The sequence below is a fragment of the Platalea leucorodia genome (assembly GCF_965183815.1).
Source record: "Platalea leucorodia genome assembly, chromosome: Z".
Classification (NCBI taxonomy): Eukaryota; Metazoa; Chordata; class Aves; order Pelecaniformes; family Threskiornithidae; genus Platalea; species Platalea leucorodia.
This window is the reverse complement of record NC_138858.1, coordinates 9,585,276-9,597,615: the sequence shown is the minus strand read 5'-3', so window position 1 is coordinate 9,597,615 and position 12,340 is coordinate 9,585,276. Positions and strand designations below refer to the sequence as shown.

Genomic DNA, 12,340 nt, shown 5'->3' with positions numbered 1-12,340 from the left:
AAAAAAAAAAAAAAAAAAAAAGAGGATGGGTCCAATTCTGCTTTCACAGAAATCAACAGGAAAAACATTCATTGGTTTCAAGTGGAGTGGGAGTAGACCCAGGAATTGTTTTCACTCTTCCTTCAGTGCTAAATCGTCACTCAAGCATCTACCCTCATAATGTCCTGTACCATCTGATGAGAAATAGATGGAGGGAACTTTTGTGGTGTAAAGCTGCAGACTGTATGCTCTTTTATATCAGTAAAAACCTAGGCTGGCAATTAGAAGAATTACTCTAGATTAAAAATGACGTGAGAAGAGTTTTTGGACCAGAGCATCAGGCCAGTGGTGGCTTTACTACCTCTCCAGCTGCCTGGTCAATGCCTGTAGCATAACACTGGAGCCACATCTCCTGCCTGACAATCTCTGCAGATGTTTGTCCCTAGCTGCCCATGGATTGCCTCCTGTTAATTCCTTTGGTACATGGGGGCACAGACGCTGCATCCTCCTGCCAGGCTGCTGGCCAGTGACCCGGGCTCAGCTGTGATTTACTGTCACTTTTTCTCTTCCTGCAGCCTTCCCTGGCCAGGAAGACAGTTAAACACAGCCAGACTAGGGAGAGGACAGCTCTTCTATTATTACGTGAGGAGGGGAGCAGGGGACAAAAGAAGATGCAAAGATTGTCTTTAACTGGGAATAAAAATGAAGGGGGCAAAATGGAAGGAAAAATGGAATTTGTCTCGTGGGGAGAGAATAAAAAAAATCCAGAATAGCACCAGGAGGCGCAGCTGGGAGGAGAAAGGGAACTTCTGTGGAGTTTTACACACATCCTCATGACTCTACACGGCTCCTGCAAGGGGCGGGCTGGGTTTTACCAAGTGTTCAATGAGGCACATGACAGTCAGTGAAGGACAGATATTTCTAGGCCCTCAAGTTAAAAACAGAACATGCGAATGTGATGGGAAATCCATGGTTCCAACACATGAGAGGGAAACAGGTAGGGAAGAAAGCAAGGCCTAGCAGTTAATGTGCTGGAGGGAGTACAGGTACACTGGGCTGTGATTCCTGAGTTGAACCTGTATTACCTAAGGTAAGGCATTTGGTCTCTCTCATTCAGGATGACATTATGCTGGAAAAAGGGATTAATGGTACTTCCCTCATATACGCAAATCTGGCACAGGCTACAAGAAGGCCACATTTTACAGCCAAATGGATGAAGCAGCTAGATGCACTGTCACTGCCTGCAAATGTTCCTGTTTCATCTGCTCCAGAGAAGGCAGCCAAAGTCACCTGGCAGTGTTGTGTCTGCCTGCCACAGGGATCTCTTCTACCTTCCTCTGAAATATCTGGCAGAGACCAAGTTGCCTGAACCTGATCTTGTCTTGCAGGTCCTTGTTACTTGTAGCCTAAGGAAAGGTAGTTTTGCCAGAGACATCCATTTCAGGCCTTCGCCAGGAGCCCAGCTCCCTGTACAGTCACACTGTCTCAGGGACCTGGGGTCCAGGTTTGGTATGTAAGTAGGATACCTGAAGTTAGACAGTGTGACACTGCTTTAAATAGCTGATGTGTTTTCCCAGTGTGCTTAAATCATACTGTTTTGGGGATCCAAGACTGTATGTGTGCACATGTCTGCTTGTCCATTTTAGTATTATCTAGCATGCTTTCACGAATCTAAAAGCACTTCTGTCAACAGCTGCCGTTTTATCCTGTGGTCACTTGGAAGGTACCCACAATGATGCATGGTGTGCCAGGGGCCTGGCCAAATGAAGCAGAGAGTCATGTCCCCCATGCAGCTCAGCCTGCATGGCCTGGTAGCAGAGGAGGGCCAGAAAGGTATTTTTGCCCTCACAAACCTTTGGCACCAGATGGTGCTGACATGGGACAGAGGACAAGGATAAGCTGTATTCAGGTCTATTTTATACAAATCCTCAAAAGCTAGTTGTGTTTGGATTTGACAGCAATGGCTTAGACCCCATAGGAAGTGTCTTGCATGGGTACACACACGGTTACGGTTTGGTTACTGCTAGAAGCAGGTGTTATACCTCTGAGGCTTGCCTGGGAGATGCCCTCACCTACCCTGGATGGCATGGTTCAGTTTGCTCCCACTGTGTAGCTGATTTAATGGAGAAAGCACTGGTTTCTCCTCTGCTCGTCATTTGTTCCTCTGCTCACTTGTTCTTTCATGTCATTCTAGGTGCTATCCCTGTTCCCGTGAACATGCATAGAGCCAGTGTCTATACTTACTGCCTGTGCATAGGCGCCATACGCTCCAAACTGGATGGCCATAGGGTTGAACATGCCCATTTGTCCTGCCATTTGCTGCATGCGTCTCATTGTACGTTCCTTGTCTGTATCTGCAAACTTCACCACCAGGCTTGAAGAGGCTCCCTGCAGGACAGGAAACAAAAGGAGACACATGAGGGAATTAGCCAGGTACACGCTGGCTCATGCAATCCATACATCTAACACAGATTTTGTAGCGTGGGATCCAGATGATGCTGATTTTTCCCATGCAACCTCTCAAGCTTTTTGAATTGGACCTTTTCAAGAGAGTAAATGACTGAGGCCAGCAACCTGGTTCCTAGTTTCCTCCAAAATTCAAACTTCCGGGCTTTCATGAATGTTCTCTTTGCAAAAGTTGTTGTCTTATTCTTTCAACATCTAGAAAAACTTCTGGCCCATCAGGTTGTCCTCATCACAGGACAAAAATCTGGATTCAGTGCAGCAAAATGTAGGAGCTTTTGCTGGATGAATGTGGTAGGATTTGTGAACTGATTCATTTTGATGGAATGTGTTAGCTCTGTGCATGCCACGCCGCCTGAACTGGATCACCCTTTCTCACTGCTGTGTCTTCTAACCCCCATGTCCAGTGAAAAGTCCATGTCCAGCCTTGGAGACAGGATTCAGTATGCTGAGCAGAGTGTATGTCTCATCACGAAGCAGCATCTCTTCAGCACTGTCCAACTAAGGGAGCAAAAATAGTACCTGACGGACCTGAGTTTCCTCTCCATGAACAGTAGGAAATAGAGGCTACCACAAAAGAGCCCACATTTAATGTTACACTTTTCCAGGAAAGCTTTACAATGTTTGGGTTATATCTGCAGTCAATGCTGGTGCAGAACTACAGATGATCATCAGAGCTGGCTGCAGAAGTCTGTGAAAAATGTAGAGCTTTTGGAAATGAAAGAAATCCCTCTCCTCCCTAAAATGAGATGAAATGTCAGTAACTGTGATTCTTAAATTTCTGATGGAAGGCAGAGATGGGAAGCAATAGATCTGCCTGGGAAGGAAGGCACTGATATTTTTTTTGGCTGGCTCCAAGAGTGTCCTAACTTCATGGGTTGGTTGATTCCCCACAACATGATCTCCCCGAGGGAAGAGGGGTACAGGGGAGTGGGGATCCAGCAGCAGCCCCGACAGCAGGCAGACAGTTGCCTCGGGAGCTGGGCTGCCACCGAGCCTGGGGACATGGGCAGGTGAGCTGTCAGGAGACTGACAAAGAGCAGCTGAAATCATCATGCTCGCATGGTACGCTTCGCTTTTGACACACTGGTATTTGCTGATGGAAATACAGGCAGTGGGGAAATTGCCAGCTCAGCCTCTGTCTGCGGCAGTAGAGGAAGACCAGCTCTATGCCAGAGGAGCTGGGCTGTTACGGGGCTCTCATTTTTCTAGTAGAGGTAGCATTGCCTGGGATTGCACAAGGGGAGTGTTATTACCTGGCTTACATACACCCCTATGTACGTGTAACCAGAAAAAAATAGTCTCAGTGAAAGCAGCGTTGTTCTGCTGTAAATTGGGAATAGTGTAGTAAACCACAATTATGGACATACATATATATAAGTCCAAGCTATGCATATTCAATAACCTCTCCAGATCCTCAGTTATGAATAAAGACTTGAGGAATTAACATGCTAAAAACAACCCGTGATCTAAGGGCACACAATGAATGATGTTCCCCTGGATTAGCAGCCTGTTCTGGGAGGAAGTGATTTTCATTGGTAAAGAATCTTTCTTTTTGACCTGTTAGGCTCTTTCTAATAAATCTATAACCCATTCAAACAATGTGGTGAAGAGCAAGGGGTTGAAAGAAGTGCTTCAGGAAAACAAAGGGATGGAGAGATGAGTGCTCTATTCAAGGGTGGAGAGCAGTCTTCAGAAGTTATTATAAGAGCAAAACACAAAGCAAGGGGTGGGGAAGAAAATCTAGCCAAAATTCCCCTGCATTTCTGCTCAAGGCTGGGTGACTTTTCATTTTTTTTAAATCACATGATGTAGTTATTGATCCTTCCCCAAATCACACTCTTAATTGCAGCTCATCGACAAATGAATATTTTAATGCATACATTTCCTGCTAATTATCACCTGGGCCAGTCCTTAATTAGATTTCAACACTCATTTAATTAACCCTGATCCAAGAGACTGTTTGGTAACCTGAATCTAATGATTTAAACCTATTTGCAGCAGTATTGGAGGGAGGCACTGGTCCACAGCAGATTGCGCTGTTCAGAGCTGCTGTCATGATTTGCAGAGCAGAGGCTGCAGCATGGAGGATTTTGCACCTGAATAAGGGGAATGAGTATTCATCTCTGCAAATGGGTTTTGAAGATGTGACCTGCTCTAGTTAGCAGGACAGAGAGGTGTAAATAAGTTGATGTCTTCTTCCTTCCCCTTTTCTTTCTATCTCTATTTGCCCTGGAAGTCTTAGGGCCAGAGAACTGCCTCAGGAAATTCACACTGTTGAAAACCAAGCTATTATTGTAGATGGCATCATGAAAACATAGGCAAGCTCCACATGAAGTTCTTGCCTCTGGAGTGTTCTTCTCTCCTGATGTGAGTCATAGTGACTGCACAGCAGCCGTTTGACCCAATGAGATCTAAGACTGCCTCTTATGAGATGTTTTTCTGTCGCAGTAGGACTTCAGGCCTCTTTGAACACCACTATAATATACACAGGGCAGAAAGGCCACTGATAAATAGAAGGAAGTTAGAACACACGCTACAAAGAAAGAGGAGAAAAAGGAGGGTTTTTTAAGAGCATTCTGCAATGAGATGTGCATGTAAGTGGTTAAAGATACGTAGCCAGTAGAGATGCTGCATTGCTCTTGAATATGAAGATTGACCTTGGGACTGATGCTTTCTGTATGTGGTTCCTCATGTGCAGCCCTTTCACGTGATCCGAAGGAAATCAGGCAGTAAACTCTACCAGATCACACTGTGCAGGATTCTTAGCAGAGAAGCCAAACAGGGCTATTCATCTACAGCAGCACAAGACTACTTTCTACTCCAGTGACTCCTACTAATCCACTGGATAACATTAGAAATGTCCCAGAATAGGCCAGATTTTCCATGGGATAAAAACTGCAGAGCCCTTCCTCTGGACTATTTATTGCTTCCACAAGCAGTTAAACCATGGTGTAAATCAGCCATTGTCTGCTGACAAAGGCAATAGGTCCTGTCTGCTTGGTCATTTATTAGTAATACATAATCTCCACCTTGCTCTCGCTAGTTGTTCGACTGGACCTTATATTTTGCCAGCCCCCAAGAGAGTTGCAGTGTCAGTAATGTTTGAAATGTACTTTGAGATCTGTGTGTTAATTATGCATTTTACGGAGGGAAGGACCTGTTTATTTCTCTACCCTGCAGATCCACAGTCAAAAGAGACTATCATGAAAGTGAGCTTTCCTGCTGGTGCCTCTGCAATGGGCTACCTGGAATTGGCATTTATCTCCTTTTCCATCAAATCAACCTCCTTTTTCAAGTGCTTTGATATCTACTGATGAAAAGAATAATAAAAGGGCTAAGTATTATTATGCTTTCCCTGTTCTCTCTTGGGCCAGCAAGTCTACTTAATATGACTATCTTGCTTCCCATCCCCTTCCCGTGTGTGGTAATGAATTGCTTCCCTTAGTCAGCAGAGTCAGATGCTCTCTAGGCTGGTGGGGCAAGGGAAAAGATGGAGGAAAAATCACTCTGAACCACACTCACTTTGTAAACCCTAATCAGAGTCCTCTGTGGGAAAAACTAATTTCCCAGCCTGTCTTGACGTGTGAAATAAAGTCATTCTTGAAAACAGGAGCTTGACAGGTCGCTTGTGAAATTTCGTATTCAACTAAAAATAAAATATCCATCCATTGATATTTCATTTAAAGGCAAAGGAAAACAAATCTTTTGCCTGGTTGTTGGGACTGTTTCCCATTACTTATGGCCTTCCAAATGGAGTGTATACACAAATGAAGTAAAAGCTTTTCAGGAGACCAAATAATACTGCAAGGCATCAGGGGAAGTTGCTTCTCCCTAGAACAATATTCACAGGAAAACTTTTGTGAAGATGTTTCTTTGCAGAATATATGACTGAATTTTCTTTTCTTGTCAGCCCTGTAAGTCCCCTCTGACTCAGTAGGTTACCTATCTCTACAAAAGGTTTTACTGGCAAAACTGATGAATTTGGGCCTAATTCACCAAAACCATTAAGTCACATTTCCCTTTAAGCTTAGTGAATGCCCTGTTGGAGGTAAACATACACTTACATACTTTACTGCAAGGGTGTCTCTCTCATACAGGTGGACTTTTATATCTTGGTAAGCTCAAATGGAGTCAGTTAAAACTTCTGGGCCAAAAAGATTTTAAGAAGGCTTGTTACATTAAAGTTCTAGTGACTAAAACTCTTCAGTATAAGAGATCTGAATGTGCAGATCCTATTAAGTACCTTCCAAAATGTCCGCCTTGCACATCAGCTAAGATGTTTAAATGAATAAGTGCTGCTGGATACTTCTCATTTGGGCAATCAGATTACCTTCCTAAGTGTCACCATGTGAATGGGCTTGCTTGTGTTGGAAATTTTGCCTTAGCACTCCATTTGCAACTGCAAAGCAGAGCTGGGAGGATAATGACCTTCAGCAAGCCATTCAGGGTAGTATTTCGACAAGGATCCTTGACTTTAGGGCCTGAAAGCCAAAGGAGGATTTCTTTGCTTTGGCCTCTGTCAGATCAGGCCATTTGGTATGATGCCTCCTAAGTTTGCAAACAAAACCAGATTTTTTTTTTGGAAATGCCTGTGTAGATCTACTGAAAATAGGGCTGCTGAATTAACCAGTGGGGGCTTGACCCCAATCTGGGATTTTAGACAAGCAAAAAAGAAACTACTGTTCAATTAAAACTGTAGAGCAGAGGGAATTTTAGCTAGGTAGAAATGTAATTACCCATGCTGGAAGACGGCCAGAAGACCAGGACTAACATCCCTCCCCTTTTGTGAAATATGCTATGTTTTTCCGCATTCAGGGCTTCAATTTCATGTCGCATCTGAAAGATGAGTAGGATGGCAGACACTAGGAGCGATTTCCACTGTACAGTCCTGAGAGTTGCTTTAGACACACTTGAGATGAGAGTGACAGAGATGGAGCAGGGAAAGGAGGCATTCATCCAGGGCTGGAGTGACAGACCCTTTGATAATGCTGCTCCCTCGGTAGAGGGGATTCTTCGTGCAATATCTAAGCAGAGAGAGCTGCTGCAGGTAGTTCCCTTCACAGGTCTCTGGAGCTTTAATTTATTTGGAGTGGAAGCTTGATTTAGGTTTTACTTGCCCATACACTACTTAGAAGGTGTCTCTCTGAGCTAAAGTTATTGTTTTCCACAGGGCAACAGAATCATTGACTCCTGGTGGCACTGTACCCGATTCTCATTAGAAAGAACTCGATATATAATCCAGGTATTAGTATGCCCCTCAAATCAAAGCCAGATATCCAAACAACCTAAACTTCAAAGCAGAGTTCTTCAAGCAGCTCTGTGTTTTTCAGCTCATGGGTGATAAAAGTCCTCACAGAATCATTCACCTTCCTTAATGTATTATGAAGTGGAAAGTGTTGTTATACCAGTAGACTGGAAATTCTTACCTGCTATTTAGGAATATGAAAGCAATACATAACTTTTTTTTTTTTTTTTGGTCTATTTGAAGAAAAACTTAAAATCCAGAATTCAAAAGAAAATGTTATAGGTTTCCCGTTCCCAATAAGAGTAACAAGGTTTGGAAGATAAGGTATGTTTAGTTCTGTATTTACTAAAAAAATACGTTCCCTGAAAATATTCTAACAGCAACAAATGATGACTTGATGTAATTTTTTTATAAATTATTATTACAATTAAGAAAATATTTGGTAGCTGCAGTGCAGAGCCCCATGAAAGCTAGTGTCTGAATGATCTCTCCTTCTTGCTAAATAGGAAAGGATGAAAATAAGAGAAGTGGAATAATTCCAGAGCCATAAAGTGAATTGTCTAGTGTCACAGCAAGGCAACATCACAACCAGGTATGGAGCCCCTGATGCGTTGGAACGCTCCTCACATGAGCTCCACTCTTCCTTGGCAGTTCAGGATGAGGACATGAATAGACTAAGATGACTTGGAAAGAAACAGATGTTGAGGAAGGACTGGCAAGCTAGGCATTTCAACTGTGCATGTGACATAAAAGAACATTTCAGCAGCACAGAGTTGCAAACATGCTGCCCATGACTGGGAATCCCAGATCACTGTCGTGCTGTATGACTCTAGGCTATCATGATGTAAAGCATGTTGTTTGACTGGGATAATAAGAAGTATATGCATTTTTACAGCATATTTAAACTGAAGATCTCCAAGCACTGTACAACCACAGAGTCGTTAATTGATAAATGATTCTGCATGCAGGGAGGTATCACCCATGCTTTAGTATGGTGAAACAGGTGGTCAACTGAAGCTATGAGATGGTGTAAACTCAGTGAAGCTCTGCTGGTTTTGGTGGAACAAGAAGTTGGTTTATGCTGAAGGATCTGCCCTTACTGCAATGCACTCCACCAAGACTGAAATTTGTGTCCTTGCTGCTAGGTGTGACTTCACAACCACTATTCCTGTGAGTACCACACAGACTTTTGGGATGGGAAGTCAAGCATATTCCCCTACCTGATTTCACTTGCCAGGGACATCTGAGGCAAAGACATTGGTGTCTGGTAGGATGCTTTGCATTTGTGAATTTGTGTTGACTTAATTGAGGGTCTTATCTGAAAGTTACTGTTTTGATCTAAACACAGCTTTGCCCTTTAAAAATTCATTTTGATCTTTGCAAAACCCATTTGGGTAATAGCTACTGAATCACTTAATGCTGCCTATGTTTTGGATAGGGATAGCCATCTACTAATTACTAGGGTCTTTCTGTTTTCCTTACAAGCATGTGTGTTATCAACCCAGACCACACACCTGAGCAGGGCTGGGAAAGAGTGCATTAAAGGGAAACAAGCAGAAGCATCTAGAGTGATTTAATGTTGATCCAGAGCCCACTTAAATCAAAGGGAAGATCCCACTGATGTAAATGAGGTTTGGAGCAAACGAAAGAAAAAGGGAAGAGGGGGAAAGAAAGAAAGGCCCACAAAGCAAGCAGAGAGGTGAAGCGCTAATGCTGACATCTTCATTCCTCTCCATGGTGGGAAGAGCACATCCTTATTAGAGGAAGGTGGTGATGCCCGGTGGAACTCCCTCCAGTCGGCTGGGAACACCCCTGCTGGGCAGGGAGTGTTTTATGCCTCCCAGACTGGAGGGAGGCATATCAATGTTTCTGATATCCCAGAAAGGCCAGTGCTTGTGAACAATTTTAGCCCTGCAAGTCCTAATCTCATCCAGACAAGACAAGTGTTGAGTGCATCTGCTGCTGGTGCCAGGACTTGGGCAACGTTCAGTGGTGGCACGGTCCCGCTCCCACTTTTCCCTGGCCACCTCCATGACTGTCGATTTGGTTCCCAGCTCCCCTGGACCCATAAAGAGACCTTATGGTGCCAGTTAAATCCTTTTGTCTAGAGCGAGGCTGTGTGGCTCACGAGTGGTTATCCCTCTTATGCCATTTGAAGGCAATGAATGTTGTGGCTCAGAGGGAGTGAGGAAGCCTGGGGAAGAGGGTGAGTGAAGCCTGTCACATCCTAGGGGTATCTTCAGTGTCCTACCAGAGGCCTGCATGGCTACAGAGATGTGACTAGAGAAGTAAAGGCCATCTTTGGTGCCAGTATGATTCATACCCCCCTGTCAGGCAGCTGGGCTGCCTGGATTTCTATTGTGGGACCCAGAAACATGTAATTTATTAGTTCATTTATGGAACAAGGGGGGAGGCAAGAAACACAGTCCTATGATGTTATTTTCTATAGAAAGAATTAAGGGAAATTATGGTAACACTGGGAAACTGTTGGCTCAAAGGTTGTAGAATCAGCTGTCTTGGTGGCAGCAGTGGGTAGAACGGTCTATGAACCTTAGTTCCGCTCCAGCCAGAATCCACTGCCCAAAGTAAAGCGAGGCTGAGCTATCAAGAGCCATTGGATTTTGATGGAAGAAATGACTGCAAATTAACATCTAGGTATTACACATCCATTGCTTCTTTCATCCCAAAGGACAGCACATGACTTTATAAATGGTGTTTAGGTAGCATATTCAGAAAAATCATTTGTTACTGGAAGGAGGGCCAGGCCTGCTCCTGGTGAGTTATGAATGAGTTCCTGATGTATTATTATTTTTTAATAGAAGGAATGGGTGTGCCATGCCTTGCCCTGAGTTAAACAAGCCACTCTGTGTGTTACACAAAGATATTGCAGGGCATGCACGTTCTTTAAAGAGCAGAAGATCAACAGTGAAGAGAAAAAAAATGGGTCTGAATTGGTATCTCCATTCTCTTCCATCAGCTTCTCCAATATCAACAGTGTAAGACAAGGCCTCAGCCTTCTGCATTAATTTGAACAGATGGACTTGCGCTGATGATACCCCACTCTGCTCTAGACTTTGTGACTTTGGACAAGTAACTTCAGGGCAAATTCGGCAGTGAGGCATGAAGGGCACTTAGATGCTGGACTCTCGTCAACTTTCACCCAAAATGATGTTTGAAAATCCCCACTTTGTATTTCTGTCATCATGTAAAACTAAAGTCTAATGACTTTCCCATTTCCTATTTACCCTGACAGCCTGAGGATTCAGCGACCCTCTCTCTCTCTCCTGACTGTCACAAGGCAGCTTTTATTAACTGAGGACTTGAGCCCATGCTGGAATCTAAATGAGAGTAAATTTTGTTGGTTAATTGATACTCTGAATTGTAGTCTGTTTAATTGTTATCTTTTTGTCTCATGGGTTTGTCTAAGGTTCTGTTTATGTTACCTGGATATTTTGAAGACACACTTGGGAAGTGAGGTGGTGGACTGATGGCTTCAAGTTTGACCTTCTTAATTCTATGTTTTCCAGATTTAAGTAAATATTAAGATTTAGGTGCTCAAGTATCCACTGGTTACTACTTCCCTACTGGGACCGGAAAAAAGAATTGCTGTGACTTTGGCTATGAACTGACTAAATATACTGATTAATTGTGTATAAGACCAGTTCATTCCCAGACATATTGTTGCTTCTTTTGCTTGTCTCTTGTGTCTTGTCCCTTAGAGGGACATTTGGATGACCTAACTGCAGCCATTTTGGGTTATCTGTTCTAAACCCTCAATTACTTAAGATAGACAGATGTGTCTCTGAGGGGCTAGTCTCTCTCCGTCCACTGTAAGATAAGTGTAGATGATAAGATTACAGATGACCCCAAAGTTTTATACTTCGACCAACACTTTGATGTAATTCAGCCAGGTCAACCCTGGTCATTAGATGGTAAGTTGCTGAGTGTCGGAACTTTCCTGTAAGAGGTTTGTATGGTGCTTAGCTCACAACAATTCCATGTAAGACCAACAATAACCACATTTCCAACAGTAGTAGTCTGTGAGGAAATCTGCTAGAGTTTCTAAGAGAGTGAAGAGCATATTCCTGTTGAGGTGAGACCTGCAAACATGAAAGTGTGGCTCCACACACCTGGCTTACAGATTTGGTTGACTTCCTGAAGATGTGTGTCGCTGGAAGTGGAATATGCTACAAGTTTTGAACTGCAGTCGAACTCCCACAACTTTGTGGAAATGACAAACCCTCCTTCTGAGCACTAAAGGTTGCTATGAGCCTGAAGGGAGAAGGGGAGTGTGCAGCTGGATGTGTGTGCGTATTTGTGAAGAAGGGAGGAGAGACGAGGAAAGTTTCTCCTATGAAAGAAATTATCCAATTTGAGCAAGTCCCTCATGGGAAGAGCTGTGACAGAGGCTGCTCTGTTCCTGTTAATTTTCACAGTGCAGCTGTCAGCGGGTCTGTAAATAGTACTCCACGAAGCCAACACTTCCTATCCACACATCAACCATTCAATTAACAGAAGAACAGAAGAAGGAAATAAAGTGCACCACAGCCTTCTATCACGGCTTTGATGTTTCCCAGCAATTTATGAAAGTGTACACAAATCTAATTACAAGCCCCACTGCTTCCCATTTACATGGAGCTCCTCAAGTTC

At 43.6% G+C, this 12,340-nt stretch overlaps 1 protein-coding gene across 20 annotated transcripts in view; it reads right to left on the bottom strand.

Annotated features, from left to right (window-relative positions):
• Nucleotides 1-12,340, bottom strand: part of CELF4 (CUGBP Elav-like family member 4) — a gene marked incomplete at both ends in the record, with an annotated part of 696,584 nt that overhangs the window by 57,959 nt on the left and 626,285 nt on the right. For all 20 annotated transcript variants that reach the window (XM_082337403.1, XM_082337393.1, XM_082337405.1 and 17 more), the window contains one exon: nucleotides 2,224-2,367. In XM_082337403.1, coding sequence (XP_082193529.1) covers nucleotides 2,224-2,367 — 144 coding nt within the window. The remainder of the gene's footprint in view (nucleotides 1-2,223; nucleotides 2,368-12,340) is intronic.